The sequence below is a fragment of the Monodelphis domestica genome, chromosome 4 (genome assembly GCF_027887165.1).
Source record: "Monodelphis domestica isolate mMonDom1 chromosome 4, mMonDom1.pri, whole genome shotgun sequence".
NCBI classification, from domain to species: Eukaryota; Metazoa; Chordata; class Mammalia; order Didelphimorphia; family Didelphidae; genus Monodelphis; species Monodelphis domestica.
Genome location: NC_077230.1, coordinates 139,409,916 through 139,424,208, shown reverse-complemented (window position 1 = coordinate 139,424,208; position 14,293 = coordinate 139,409,916). Strand labels below are relative to the sequence as shown.

Sequence of the window (14,293 nt, the reverse complement as noted above, 5' to 3'; positions counted from 1 at the left end):
TCTTTTTTTCAGTGTTTCTATTTCCTGTCATCTCATTTCACATTTATTCAACTGGCATTTATGCACATCTAATACGAGCACAAACGTACTATGAGACTTAGGGGCATAAACTAGAATAAGAAAATAGTTGTAGTACCCTTTTCATGAAACAATTTTAGATTATAAAGAAAGTAAACTCAAGTAACAAATATGGGAGGCATACCTGAATGGCAAATGGAGAGAATAGAAATTATAGCTGCTTATAAATGTTAAATTTTTTCTGGGCCACAAAAAACTATTAAGATACCCTCCTAATACTGGCCATAATGTATTTTGATTGGTGGGGTGAGATCAGCTCTTAGATATTTATGACAGTTTGTTGGAAGCTTAAGATTAGTTCCTCTGAGAACAGAATGTGAACTAAAATTTTAATTTGTGGTCAAAGTAATTACAGTGATACAGAGAGTAATGGGGTGAGTAACAATAGATTATAATTCAGGTAGTGTAAAAGTTGTGACCTGTATAACATGAATCTGAGAGATGTTGCATATTTTATACTCTAATACTATACTCATGAAATAATTGTAGTATTTGAAAAATAGTGATTAAAGATGCTTTTGGAATCACAGAAGTTTGAATGGCATAGTTTTGAGATCTTTTTCATTTTCACTCAGCAAAAGAAAATTTCTGAGGGTATAAAAATTTTCTTAAAATTGTTCATGCTTGTGGGGGAAAAAAAATAAAGGAGATACATGGGATAAATTTTTCTACATGAGTAGATTTTTGAACCAGATAGCCATTAATGGCCAGATTTCAACTTTGAAGGAGGTCACCAGTACACAGATGATAAATAGATACTTGATAAATTTGTTATAAAAGCTTGGGAGAAAGCATGATTTACATGTTAGATGACAGTCAAAATCCAAGATATAAAGAGGTTGTCACAATGGTTAAATTTTAAAAAAGATGAAATTTTCTCTGGAAAATATAAAGTCATGTACTGTGGCTCAAAAACAACTTCAAAAATGCAAGATTATGGCGATATTACTCAACAACTGCTACCTATGAAAATGTTTTCACTTTTAATGGACTATAAAAATTTCATTAATTCAACAGTGTAACTGGGAAGTCAAAGACTAAAAAAAAAAAAGCCAACACACCCCTAGACCAAAACAATATTAAATTTTGGCAAATGTATTTTAATTAAGAAAGACATAAACAAGTTGGAATGTGTACAGAAGATGACAAAAAGACTGATGAGGGAACTATAGAACCTGGTAAAGAAAGTTTAGTTGTGAGGGGAAAAAAGACCCTTACCCCCTTATACTTGATTGGATTTTAGTGATAGTGATAGGTTTAAGAGAATCAGTATTTAGATTCCAAAGTGCTTAGTATAAATTACATTATAATCTTAATACAATCAGTAAAATACGTAATTTTACAAGTATTTCTAACTAAAACCTAAAAACTGCTTCTAACGGGATATCTAACCCCTCCCTAAGATTGTCCTTCCCTTTATCATAAGATACTGACTCTCTGGATCTCATGTCCAAATATGGCACAAACATCACCCCCCCCTTTCCTGTTTGGAAATAGTCATCTCCTCCCCCAGATCATATGAGAGAGAGGTGACGGTCACTTGACTTAACTAAGTCATTAGTCAAAGGACTAATATGGGCTTTCCGAAATGAACTAACCAATGAGCTTTGTAATTGGGTAACTGTTTCTAAAATAAGGTCTATATGGTGTTATGTCTTGTGATCTTGTACGGAAGTGTTCATTTTGTTATAAAAAACAGGTCTCAACCTCTGGGCGTGGTCTCTTGCTGAGGTCCAACAATGTAATCCATGCAAGAGAACATTTTTATTGGAGGACTTGGCCCTCTTCTAATAAAATCTAACTTTCTACCTTGACTTGGAGAAATTTGGCTTTTTAACTTTATTTACCTAAATTGTCTATATGGATTCTGTGGGTTTCTATTTCACAACAGTTGAAAGTGTTGTGGAGGTGAAGAGGTGCACCCCTGGGGTTCAGGAAGGATACCTTCCTGCAAGAATGCAAGACTCCAAAACTTAATTTAAAAATAAAAAGATAAATTTATTAATTTAGAAAGTAATGTTGAGAATGGACAGGAGGATAGTACAGGTGGAACAGCAAGATGGAAAGCTGTTCCTAAAACCCATCAATTCTGGGAATTTTATACTCTTACAATAAATGCTGTTTCATGATGTGGACAGGGCTCTAGAGTGGTAGACACTCAGGCATTCCATGGGGGGGTTTGGTTATCTGACTGGGTTCTGCCTAGAGACATAGGAGATGACCCTCATAAAAGATTCTTTAGTTTTAGGGAACAGACAGATGTCTGAGATACAGCCTGATAGGATCGAGGTGTAGCCTGGAGGTGCATCTCTCTGTCCATCTTAAATCTAAAGGAGGATCAAAGGAGGACAATCATCTCAGGGTTTCATAGGGGTCATTGGATATTTTAGGCTAAGAGTCAGAGGATATAAGGGAGCAAAGGAATTTCACTGATAATAGTTTGTCTGAGTTTCTGGGGATACAGTGCCCATGTCAAAAGGACCCAACAATGTTTACTCCAAAAAAAAAGAGAAACTTGTATGAAATAGCATGGAAGGATTTCAAGATTTTATGGCCTATGATATGAGAGATTATGTTGTGTATTTTTTTCTTGGCCCCAGAGAGAAGAACTAAGAGTAGTAGATGAAGTAGACAGGTTTGAGTTTGATCTAAGGGAAGTTATTTAACAGTTATAGCCCTTTAAAAAATCAGTGGTATGCCCTGGAAGGTATTGAGTGGCTTCTCACTGAATGCTCTCATACTGAGGCCGGAGATCACAAAACATCAGTGATGGAAGAGACCTCAGTGGGTCATTCTGGGATTCCCAAGGCCTCTAGTTAAGTAGGATGGACTGTTACAGAAGGCCTTCTTACCAGGAATTTTTAAAGGAATGCCAAGATTTTCCCTCTAGCATGAAGTTTGGTACTCTATAGAGAATTATATGTTATTATAAATGAACACCATTGCTTCATGCTACTTAAAATTCTAGCCCCTTTGGAAAAGTTCAAATTTAGAAAAAAAAACATTTAATGTATTTATTTATATATTTATATATACCATATATATTTATATATTAAAAAATTTAAATTTATTGGCTACATTAGGAAAAAAATTACTTTTTTTAAAGCATTCACTAACATTTTATTTAATAGCAAGTTTCTGTGAAACAGTAAAAATGATTCCAAAGGATACCAAAACTTTATTTGCACACAGCTTTTATAGAGTATAGTTGCAGGTATTTAATAAATGATTGTTTTCAATAATGATGATAGTGATTGTTAATGTTATTTAGGCATATTTGTTAAATTTCCTGTGCCAAACTAAGCTCTTTTTATCTCTATGAAATAGGTAAAAACTATACAAACATGCACACACAGACACACACAATCTCCAAATGCTTTATACTCACAGTTGAGGCTGAAGAGTTAGAATATCTGATTGTCATATTAATAGAATGGATGATTTATAGCAACTTTTCTAATTGGTATAGTAGCCGGAGCACTCCTATATCAGAAGTCTCAAAGCTCATGCTTGCTATTAAAGAAAATATAAAATTTAACAAACTTAAAGTAGGCAGATCGTCATGTGATTTTATAAGAGACAGTTTGGACTTCTTGAATTCAAAATCAAAATATGTGAATTTTAAGATTATTGATTGTATATATCAATAGAAATTAATTCTTCTCATCATTGAAATTTTATATAACCAAGTTTTATAACTCATTATAATCACCTGCCTTTCTCTAGTTGCTATTGTTACCTGATTAGCCCATTGAATATTACTAATCCTCCCTGGAAGAAATTTGAATTTCAAATCTTACTCATTCTTAGAAAAGGGTTCATCTGCACTCTCCTAGAGTTGATTATAATTGCTGGAGCTGATCTTTGGGGGTAATTTGGTTATTGACAAAAGCAGAGTTGTTTTTTCATCATAGAAGCATTACTGCAGTTTGCAGATGAATATAATACCACGTCCCTTTCATCAGACAGTGCTATATTTTTAAATTTGCCTTTGTTTAATGTTACATATCATAGAAAAGAACATGTGCCAACATGTAGACATTTGAAACTTCAATGCAGTTCAATATCACCAAATTGTAGTTCAATATGAATGCTTTCTTAATCACAATACCAACATGGATAATAATACTCTAGTTCTAAAATATTTTCCTTTTAAAAAGCACTAAGTAGTTTTTGCTTTTTAGATAATTTCTTACTGGATGAGTAGGAAAAGAATGATGGATATGAATTTATCGTATATTGATAATTTACTGCTTTAGCGTATAGCCAATAAATTGAACATTTAGGTTCAGTGAGAGTCACTCATATGGACCTTTATTTCTAATGGTTCTGCCATGCATAGGATTGCATCGGTATATTGCAGGGAACAAGAATCCAAAGTGTTCAAAGATATTGAATCCTACACACCTATATATACAACTGACTTTAGCAGAAGACAAAAGCTACTGATTCTCTTCTAAAAGCTTTTCTCTCTCATTAAACTACATAAATTTCCTTTAGACCAGCTGTTCTCAACCTCTCAATTTGTAGCAATGAGAGTACATAATGCATATCAGATATTTACATTCTGAATCATAACTGTAACAGAATTACAGTTTTGAAGTAGCCACCAAAATCATTTTTGGTTTGGGGTCACCGCAACATGAGGAACTGTATTGCAGGGTCACGGCATTAGAAAGGTTGAGATCCGCTGCTCTAGAGAAATCATTATAGTTCCTGATTACAAACAAGACAGCCACACAACTTGGGGAACAGGTCTAAACAACTGTTTTCTGGAATCACACTGACTTCAAATTGCTCAATATAATCACTCTATGGTATGGGATGACTAGAATTTACATCTCTGTACCAATGTCCTTCTGAATAGTGTGTAATATTACTATACTAATACCTTGCATACATCAAGTCAATCAGGCAGCAAAATGTATTAAGCACCTATGTTGTACTGGTCTGGAGGCAGGAAGGTGGAACGCTAGAAAAAGCACTTAGCCTGTCATCAAGAAGACTTAAGTTCAGACACTTACTACCTGTGTGATCCTGGGCAAGTAACTTATCTCCGTTCGCCTAAAATGGCAAGCCACTCTAATATCATTGCCAAGAAAAACCCTGGGACCGTAATGGTATTCTGTCGTCCAAGGGTGACAAAGAAACAAGGACAACTGAATAAACAACAACACTATGCTAGTCACTGCGCTAAGTTCAGAGGTTTGAAAAAAAAATAAAATGCAACAGACAATTCTGGCTCTCAGGGAGACTAGAGTCTATTAGAGAAGACAACCTGTAAATAGGTCTGTAAGGACTTCTAGCCAAATGCAGGATGAATTGAAAATAATAAACAAAGGAAAGTCACTGGAATTAAAGGGGCTCAAGAAAGGCTTCCTTTAGAAGGAAGAATTTTCCCTGGAACTTGCAGGATGCAAATGAAGCTAGAAGGTGAAGCAGGAGAGGGAAAACATCCCAGGAATGAGGGACCACCAGTAAAAATGCCTGGAGGGATGAGATTAAGTATTTTGTGAGAAGAATAGCCAGGAGATCAGTGCCACTGGATCATGGGGTGTGTGGAGAGGAATGAGAAGACTAGAAAGACGCTATGGAAAAATACTTTCTTACTTATTAATGTTTCTTAACTTTGCTTTAAGTAGGATAGAAAATGGCCCAGCCCCAAAGCTTACTATAAAGGTCAGGCTGACCTTAGAGATGCTCTTGGGATGGCTGAAAGGAAGACTTAGATCCCACTCAGTGCTTGTTTTGAGTCCCTTTAGTTCTTGTTCTGCATCTATCCAAAGCTCCTTTTTTAGATTCCACCCAAAGTTTGTGTTTTGGGTTCCCCAAATTGACTTACCTGCTGATACATTTCTCAAACTGCCCTTCCCTAGAGACTACCTTCTGCCTATCTGAGGCCAATCAAGCAAACATATTGAGGCCTTTGACTGAACTACAGATAATGGAAACTCATGGAGACTGGATTGGGAGCCACACCTTCTTCCAGCTTTCTCCTTTGTGGAAGGACCTAATAAATTTCTTTCTAAAACTATTTCAGAATTTGGAGTTCATTATCATGACTAAAGCGTTTGGAAGCCAAACAGAGGCTTCTATATTTGAGCCTGGAGGTGACAGCTTACAAGTTGGAGACAGGGTTAGACCTGTGCTTTAGGAAACTGATAGTTGAGTGAAGGATGGACTGAAATGGGAAGAGATTTACTTAAGGCAGGGAGACTACCCAGCAGGGTATTGAAGTAGTGCCCATGTGAGATATGGGGGCTTGAAATAAGGCAGTAACATTCTCAGAGGGGAGAAGGGGATACATACAAAAGATAATGTTCACTCTTAATAGGGTTTTAGCATTCATTTTCTCTTTTTATCATCTTAACATGTCCCATACAGTAAGACATGTGGCATTATGGATAGATTGCTAGACATGATCTCAGGAGCCAACACCTCAATCACACCTCTAGTATACACTAGCTGTGGATAAGCCACTTAATTTCACTGAATGTTGTTTTCCTCATTTGTAAAAATGAAAATAATATCTACCACGTCTGTCTCACATAGGGTTTTGAAGTTCAAAATTATCCATGGAAAGTGTTCTGTAAATTTGAAAGTGCTATCTAAAAATAGTTGTACTAATACTGGATAGGAATTATTATCCTCCCTCTACACATCATAAAAGTGAACCTGAGTGGTACGGAGTTTACCCAAGATCATATAGCTAGTAAGTAGCAGAATCCAAACTCAAAGTCAGATCTATGTGCTTGCCACATAGTTGATTCATAATAAATGCTAATGGATTTGTTGTTTGATTCTGACTCAGTGTGCAATGCTCTAGATAAATTTACCGTGCTTTCTTTGCAATTATAGGTAAAAGAATTCCCTGAAACTATATTGTCAACATGATTATTGAAGCAATCTAAAATAGTCCTGGTTCAAAATTTGTAATTACAAATATAATAATTGACATTTTTACAGTATTTTATAGTATTTAAGCCACTTGCCTCCCAACTATCTGACATTGACCTAGTTACTTGAGTTTTCTCTTCTATATAATTGAGGGAATTGATCTAGTTGACTCTGAGGTCCATTCCACCTCTAGTTCTATGATTTTAGCATCCTAGTAACCATGTGAATCAGGGAATGGAAATATGGTTATCCCTGCTTTCCAAATGAGATAACTAAAGTTCAGAAAACTTTAGTTAGTTGTCTTATTCATGTCACCAGAGCTAATTAGTGGATGAAGGATGACTTGAACTCATATCTCCTGTGTCTAGGATTCTGATTTGCCATTATAGCCATTGACAATATTGCTTTATATAAATGTATTTCTATTTTATTATAGATCTATTAACTTTTCCCTCATAATAGACAGATCTTAATTATAAGCAATTAGTCATTAAAAAAAAACCTTTAAATATCTTCTCTTTCATTAGACTAGTCATTGAATATACTTGAAATAGTAATATGTCATTATGGCATTTTCTATTGATTTTACTCTATTTTTACTAAGGATGTTAGCTATTGATGAGAAAGTCTATTCTATTCCTGAATAATTTATCAGGGTTAGAAAACCTTTTATCTTGAAAAATCATCATGTGTTCTTTGCTTAACATTTTAATAAATGATTCAACTGCAAAATAAAACAACCTGAAAAAATAAAAGATCAAAAGACTGCTTTGGTATATAGAATTAGAATTAGAATTATAGATTCTCAGTTTTGGAAGAACCTTGAGTGGTCACTTTATCCAAATTCTTGTCCAAACCATAGAATTGTCCACAAAATCCCTTATAAATGCTCTTTCAGCATTTCTTAAAATATCATTAAGGACAGGGGACTTGCAACCTCACAATTCAATTGATTCTATTTTTTTTTCCTCTAATGGTCATTTTATATATAAAACACTTCTCTACCTCTTGGTTATAGTTCTAAAGTCAAAGAACAAATATATTCCTTCTTCCACATGACATCATTTCAGTTATTTATAGACAACTATCCTGTCCTCTCTATCTTCTCTTTTCTAGGCTGAAAATTAATGTATTCTTCCTGAATACCCAAAATACTTGGTTTTCTGATAAAAAAACAACTTTTCATTCTATTTTTGTCACATAGCCAAATAATTTAGTATCACTAGTCTGTCTATATGTGGAATTTTTAAATTATCTGATGACTTTACTCATTCAGTGAATAATATATTTGTATGTATTTTTAAAATAGATGATTCCTGTAAATTAACTTGTGAAAATGGAGGAAGATGCATTATAAATGAGAAGGGTGATCTAAGATGTCATTGTTGGCCCAGTTATTCTGGAGAAAGATGTGAAATTAACCATTGTACAAACTATTGTCAGAATGGAGGAACTTGCATAGCATCTACTCTTGGTAAGTATTAACTTCATCTTTTTCTCATTAGTGAAAACCCTATAGAAAATGTTAAATACTGTAAATGGATTATGATTCTTGACCCTGCTCCAAACATAATCTTCAATTTGGACAGTTGAAATTAATTTAATTCATTGCCTTGGTTGCTGCATCAATCTGTTGAAATTTAAATCATATGATAATAAAATTAAATGGGAAATTGATCATGATTATAATTTAATTATACTCTGATAATAGCTTGATAATTTATCAGAAAACCTATTATAATCTTTATGCTAATACACAATTCTGAAGAAATTACCATTTAATATACTATGACAAATCCCACATTTGGGAAATAGAATATTAGTACATACCAAGCTACAATAGACATAAATCTTTATTAGATAGCTAAACTTTAGATATTATACATGTTTCCCAAAATTGTTACAGAAGAAAAATAATTGAATAATAAATTATAATTTCTTTTTTACTTATGAGAGAGAAAAAATTAAATTGTATAGAATTGTCATTGAAGGCAAGAAAACTGACTCCCTGAACTTGGGCAAGTTATATAACCTGGTATTACAGTATGCAATTTGCAAATGCTATAACTTGCAGAGAAAAGGGAATCTAGATGGAAGTTCATCACTGGAAAATCCCAATGAAATCACAGGTCCATACTTTTATTTTTATTTATTTTTTTTTATTTAGAATATGTTTGCATGGTTACATGATTCATGATTTCCCTCCCCTTTCGTAAATCCAACAAGCAGTTCTACTAGATTATCATGTATCATTGTTCAAAACTTATTTCCACATTATTCATATTTGCAGTAGAGTAAACTTTTAACATCAAAACCCTAATCATATCCCTATTGAACTGTATGATCGATCATATGTTTTTCTTCTGCATTTCTGCTCTCACAGTTCTTTCTCTGGATGTGGATGGCATTCTTTCTCACAAGTTCCTCTGAATTGTCTAATAATAATAGCATTGCTGCCATTAGAAAAGTCTATTACATTCAATTGTGCCACCATGTATCCATCTCTGTCATTCTCCTGCTTCTGCTCCTTTCATTCTGCCTCAATTCCTGGAGGTCTTTCCAGTTCACATGTTCACATGGGATTCCTCCAGTTCATTCCTAGGAAAAAAGTATTCCATCACCAACAAATAGCACAATTTGTTCAGCCATTTTCCAATCAATGGGCACTCCCCCCATTTTCCATTTTTTTTGCTACCACAAGGAGCATGGCTACAAATATTTTTGTACAAGTTTTTTTTTTTTCCCTTATTATCTCTTTGTGGTGCTAACCCAGCACTGGTATTGCTGGGTCAAAGGGCAGGCATTCTTTTTAAAGCCCTTTGTACATAGTTCCAAATTACCCTCCAGAATGGTAGGACAAATTCACAACTCCACCAGCAGCATAGTTTTCCCATTTTGCCACATCTTCTCCAACATTTATCACTTTCTTTTGCTGACATATTAGGCCCATACTTTTAAAAATTAAATGTTTTTTTTTCTATTTCTTAGGTGTTTAGAATGCACAATTGACTGAAAAAGTCAAATCAATTTTTTTCATTAAAAATCCAGAGGCTTCAAATAGTACATTCTCAAATGTGTGTATTTTTTATAATGTTAATTGTCCTATAATTAATGGATAAGTCTTAATACCTCAGTAAAAGAATGTTTGTAGTTTGGGTAAATGAGGAAAATGGGGGGGAAAAGCCATTGCAAATGTTTTTATTCAGTGCTAAGTAAATTGCAAGTAAAGTATGGACTGAGTATGTTTCATGATGCTGCTGGAGACATCTGATACTTGAATTGGATCATAATCATCCTTTATTCAATATGCAATTAACAGCTATGACAAAGTAACACATACAGGGTGAAGTGTACCCACATTTTTATTTTAAAGAACACAACTATCCTAAGAAGGTAATTTTCCTCAGATCATGACTATATTTACTAGTTAGTGCTCAAATAAATGAGCACTAAAAGAATCTCTAGATGGCCAATTAGTTTTCTTTTTTACAATAAGCAAAATAATTAGAATTTAAGAGATAATTTGGTTATTTTACCTTGCCAATTTTTAAAATCCAATTAACTGCTTGGAAACTACTTAATTCTTATAGCAAATTTCCATGTTAAAAGGGTTTTGGAATTTTTTAGTAAGAATTGAATAAATATATTCTAGAAATATGCTTAAAATCCTTGGGCATATGAAAATTATAAAATAAAATGAATACTCATAAGGAAACCAACTAGAGGTAGGTTGATGCATTTGTATTTTGTGCTCTTCTACTAGCTAATAATTAATAATAATGTGATAGGCAATTAAGTCATTTGGAAAGCATTTTTCACTTTATAAATTGTGATTTCATAAAAGCATTGTTCAGTATTATAGGTTGCAGAACCTCATTATCTGCACACAAATGTTAATTTGTTAAACAAATCCCAGTAGCAATTCATGGATTTATTCATTGTTGGTTTACTTACAGTTAAGCCTTTTGGCAAATTCCTATGTGGACACTATATAACTAGGGTTTGGGGCAGCTTTAATTAAAATTTATAAGTTTTGACAGTTGCATAGAACTACAATAATTGAACAAAGAAAATGTCACCAGTTAATTAAAAGCACACATCTGAGAGACATAATTAAAATTTCTTATGTAGGAATGAAAGTTTCCTGCCACACAAGGTGTTAGTTTTGCAGCAATTATCATTAACAATAAATTATCACAAAAGATATGTACCTGGTTTCACATACAGTGACATGCATCAAAGGGAAATAATTGCATATATTGAAAACATCAACAAGGGCCCATGTAGTTCAATTTCATAAACCTTTCTTAGGAGGATGCTTTCAATAAACTGGGCATTTGATAAGAATAATATGAAACTAGTGAAAGCTTTTATGCTTCTTTCACTTCATGAAAAATACTGTGCAAATAGTAAAAATAAATTTGCAGTGTGTTTCTAATTTTTTAGTGCTTTGTATTTTCATGAACTTTTTTCCTTTAAAAAAATTCACATCAAAATTGGCCTATGAATATGGAACAGGAAATTACACTTAAAAAATTTCTTCTTAAATTGATGGTGATGGGAGACTTTTCTGTTCTCCAGGGATCTAGCTCCTGTTCCTTCTCCCAGAATCTAACTCCTGTTCTTAAGGTGGTGGTTGTTCAGTCATTATATCTAACTCTTTGTGATCTAGAGGACTATACTGACTATGAGATTTTCTTGGCAAAGATACTAGAGTGGTTTGCCATTTCTTTCTCTATTAGATTAAGGCAAAGAGAAGTTAAGTAACTTGTCCAAGGTCATACAGCTGGTATGTATCTGAAACTGGATTTTAATTCAGGTCTTTCTGACAATTGGTGCAGTGGGTGGAACACTGGGCTTTAAATTAGGAAGATGTTTCTTCATGAGTTCAAATCTGGCTTCTGATATTTACTACCTATATGACCCTGGGCAAATCATCAAACCTTGTTTGCCTCAGTTTCTCACTTGAAAAATGAACTGCAGAAGGAATGGCAAATCTTTCCAGTATCTTTGTCAAGAAAACCCCAAATGGTATCAGTGAGTAAGATTAACAAATGAACAATAACAACTTCCTGACTCCTGGCTCTATCCATTGAGTACCTAGTTTCCTCCTTGCAAACAGAGGTTAAAACCAAGGTTATATAGCTATAGCTAGTGAAGATCTGAGGTCTTCCTGCCTCTAGCCCCAGTGCTCTACCAACCATAAGGGAAGAGTTGGAAATAACATTGCTGAACAAGTAAAGTGTTGGAATAATTGGTTATATAATAATTAAACAATCAATACTTAGTGAGTGAATTAAGAAAAGAAGATAAGAAAGGAAGGCTGATAGAAAGCCTATCTCAAAATAATGGGTTACATCAATGGAAACTCAATACTAGTGGTATGATAGAATAAAAATAGATGCCAGGGGAAGAGAAAAGAATAGAATATTGATTATAGGAACAAATGAGGACTTTGATATAATGGGAGAAACTACCTGGACAAAAGGGTACTTGACATCTGATTGAGTATTCTAGCCCCACCTAACTGGAACCACCAAATACTTTAAGGTCTATTGTTAGTCTGGTTATCTGGGATCTCCCTCTGGGAGAAACTTCTCAGGTGACAAGATCAAAATTGGGGTTTCTAGATTTCAAGATGACAATAGGCTAGATAAGAAAGAAAACCTTAGTGGTGGTACAACTGTTGTCACTTCTATTGCAACACATCTTAGGATAAGATGCCCCAGGGCAAGCCAGGGAGTAAAGAAGAAAAGTCAGGTGGGAGGCTGTTTCCTGAGTATCATCCAAATCTAGTTCTAGGATCTTTGTCATAATCTCCATGAGATAAGATAAGCTCTAGAAACTTAATAGCAACTATCTTCACCAAAAATAGAACTCCCCTAAACTAAGGTCATAGGATTTAGGTGGTCTCATCAATGCCTTTGGGATTCTATTGAAGCCTATGGATATCTTGGAATTTTAAAAAAAAACCCTAATATATATATTATTATTATTAATTATAATTATAATTATAAATATATTATTATTAATTATATATTATAATATTGTGTATATTATATATATATATATAAATATTGTCATCATGGAATCTAGAAACCCCAAACTTATGGCCTAGTGGGATCTGGAAACCCCAGGTTTTGACCTTGTCCCATGAGAGTTTCTCCCTGAGGGAAAGTCCTACTTCTTCACTGCCTCTTAGACTAACAATAGACTTTAAGAAGTTTAGTGACTCTTCTAGTCTCCAGAAGCCTCTCCCTGTATATCACACCCTCCTTCCTGGATCCAACAGGAACTTCGGACTTTCAGATTGCTAGACAGCAGCCTATGGTGCCAAATCTTAAAGTCTATTATTAGTCTGAGAGGCAGTGAAGTAGGACTTTCCCTCAAGGAGGAACTCTCCTGTGACAAGGTCAAACCTGGGATTTCTGCCTCTCAACTGAATAAATTGGGGATCACCAAATTCCCCCAAACTACAAGTCTGGGGACCTCCAGTCTCCAGGTTGACAGTATAATTCTTTAAAGTTCATGAACTTCAAGTTACAATCCCCGAGTTATAGTCCAACATATTATATAGATGAGGAAATGAGGCTTAGAGAAGTAATGGGTTGCCTAATGGAAGAGCCAAGTTACAAAACAGATAATTTTCTCCAAATTTAATGTTCTTTCTACTATATTCAGCTACTTCTATATCTTGGTGAAAGTTTGTATAAATGGTTACTCTTTGCTTTCATTATTTGTTTCATCTTTGACTTTAAATGAGATGATTGGCAGTGTTGTTCTGTGGTGTAGAGGTGTACCCCTGGGGTTTGGGAAGGATACCTTTTGCAAGAATGCAAGACTCCCCTAACTTAGCTTAAAAAGAGATTTATTAGTAATGTTGAATTTTCTTGCTCCCCAAATGCCTCCATTCTGGGGTTTTTATGTTCTACCACAGTGGAGATGGGACTCTGGAGCAAAGGGTTGGGGGTGGGGGTTAGCCTGAGGGCATCGGGGTGGTTCTCCTGATTTGGAGGCCAGATGGATGAGGTTTGTCTTTGTCCCTCTCAATTCAATGGGACAATCAAAGGAGGGTGATCTCCAAGGTCATGTGTTTTGGGTTGGGAGTCACCAGGGCCTACCTGAACAGAGGAATTTCCCTGATAATAGTTTGCCTGAGTTTCTGGGGGTACAATGCCCGTGCCAGTGTGCCAATAACTTAAAGTCTGAAACAGTTATTCTTATTCTTATTGTTCTACTGGTTTTGTTCACTTCACTTGCATCAATTCCCACAAATCTTCCAGGGTGTTTATGAATCCATCTTTATTGCCAGTAGTGT

At 34.5% G+C, this 14,293-nt stretch overlaps 1 protein-coding gene across 7 annotated transcripts in view; it reads left to right on the top strand.

Moving 5' to 3' along the window:
- Positions 1 to 14,293, top strand: part of LRP1B (LDL receptor related protein 1B) — a 2,480,145-nt gene that overhangs the window by 2,361,849 nt on the left and 104,003 nt on the right. For all 7 annotated transcript variants that reach the window (XM_007494117.3, XM_056797188.1, XM_056797186.1 and 4 more), the window contains one exon: positions 8,285 to 8,449. In XM_007494117.3, coding sequence (XP_007494179.2) covers positions 8,285 to 8,449 — 165 coding nt within the window. The remainder of the gene's footprint in view (positions 1 to 8,284; positions 8,450 to 14,293) is intronic.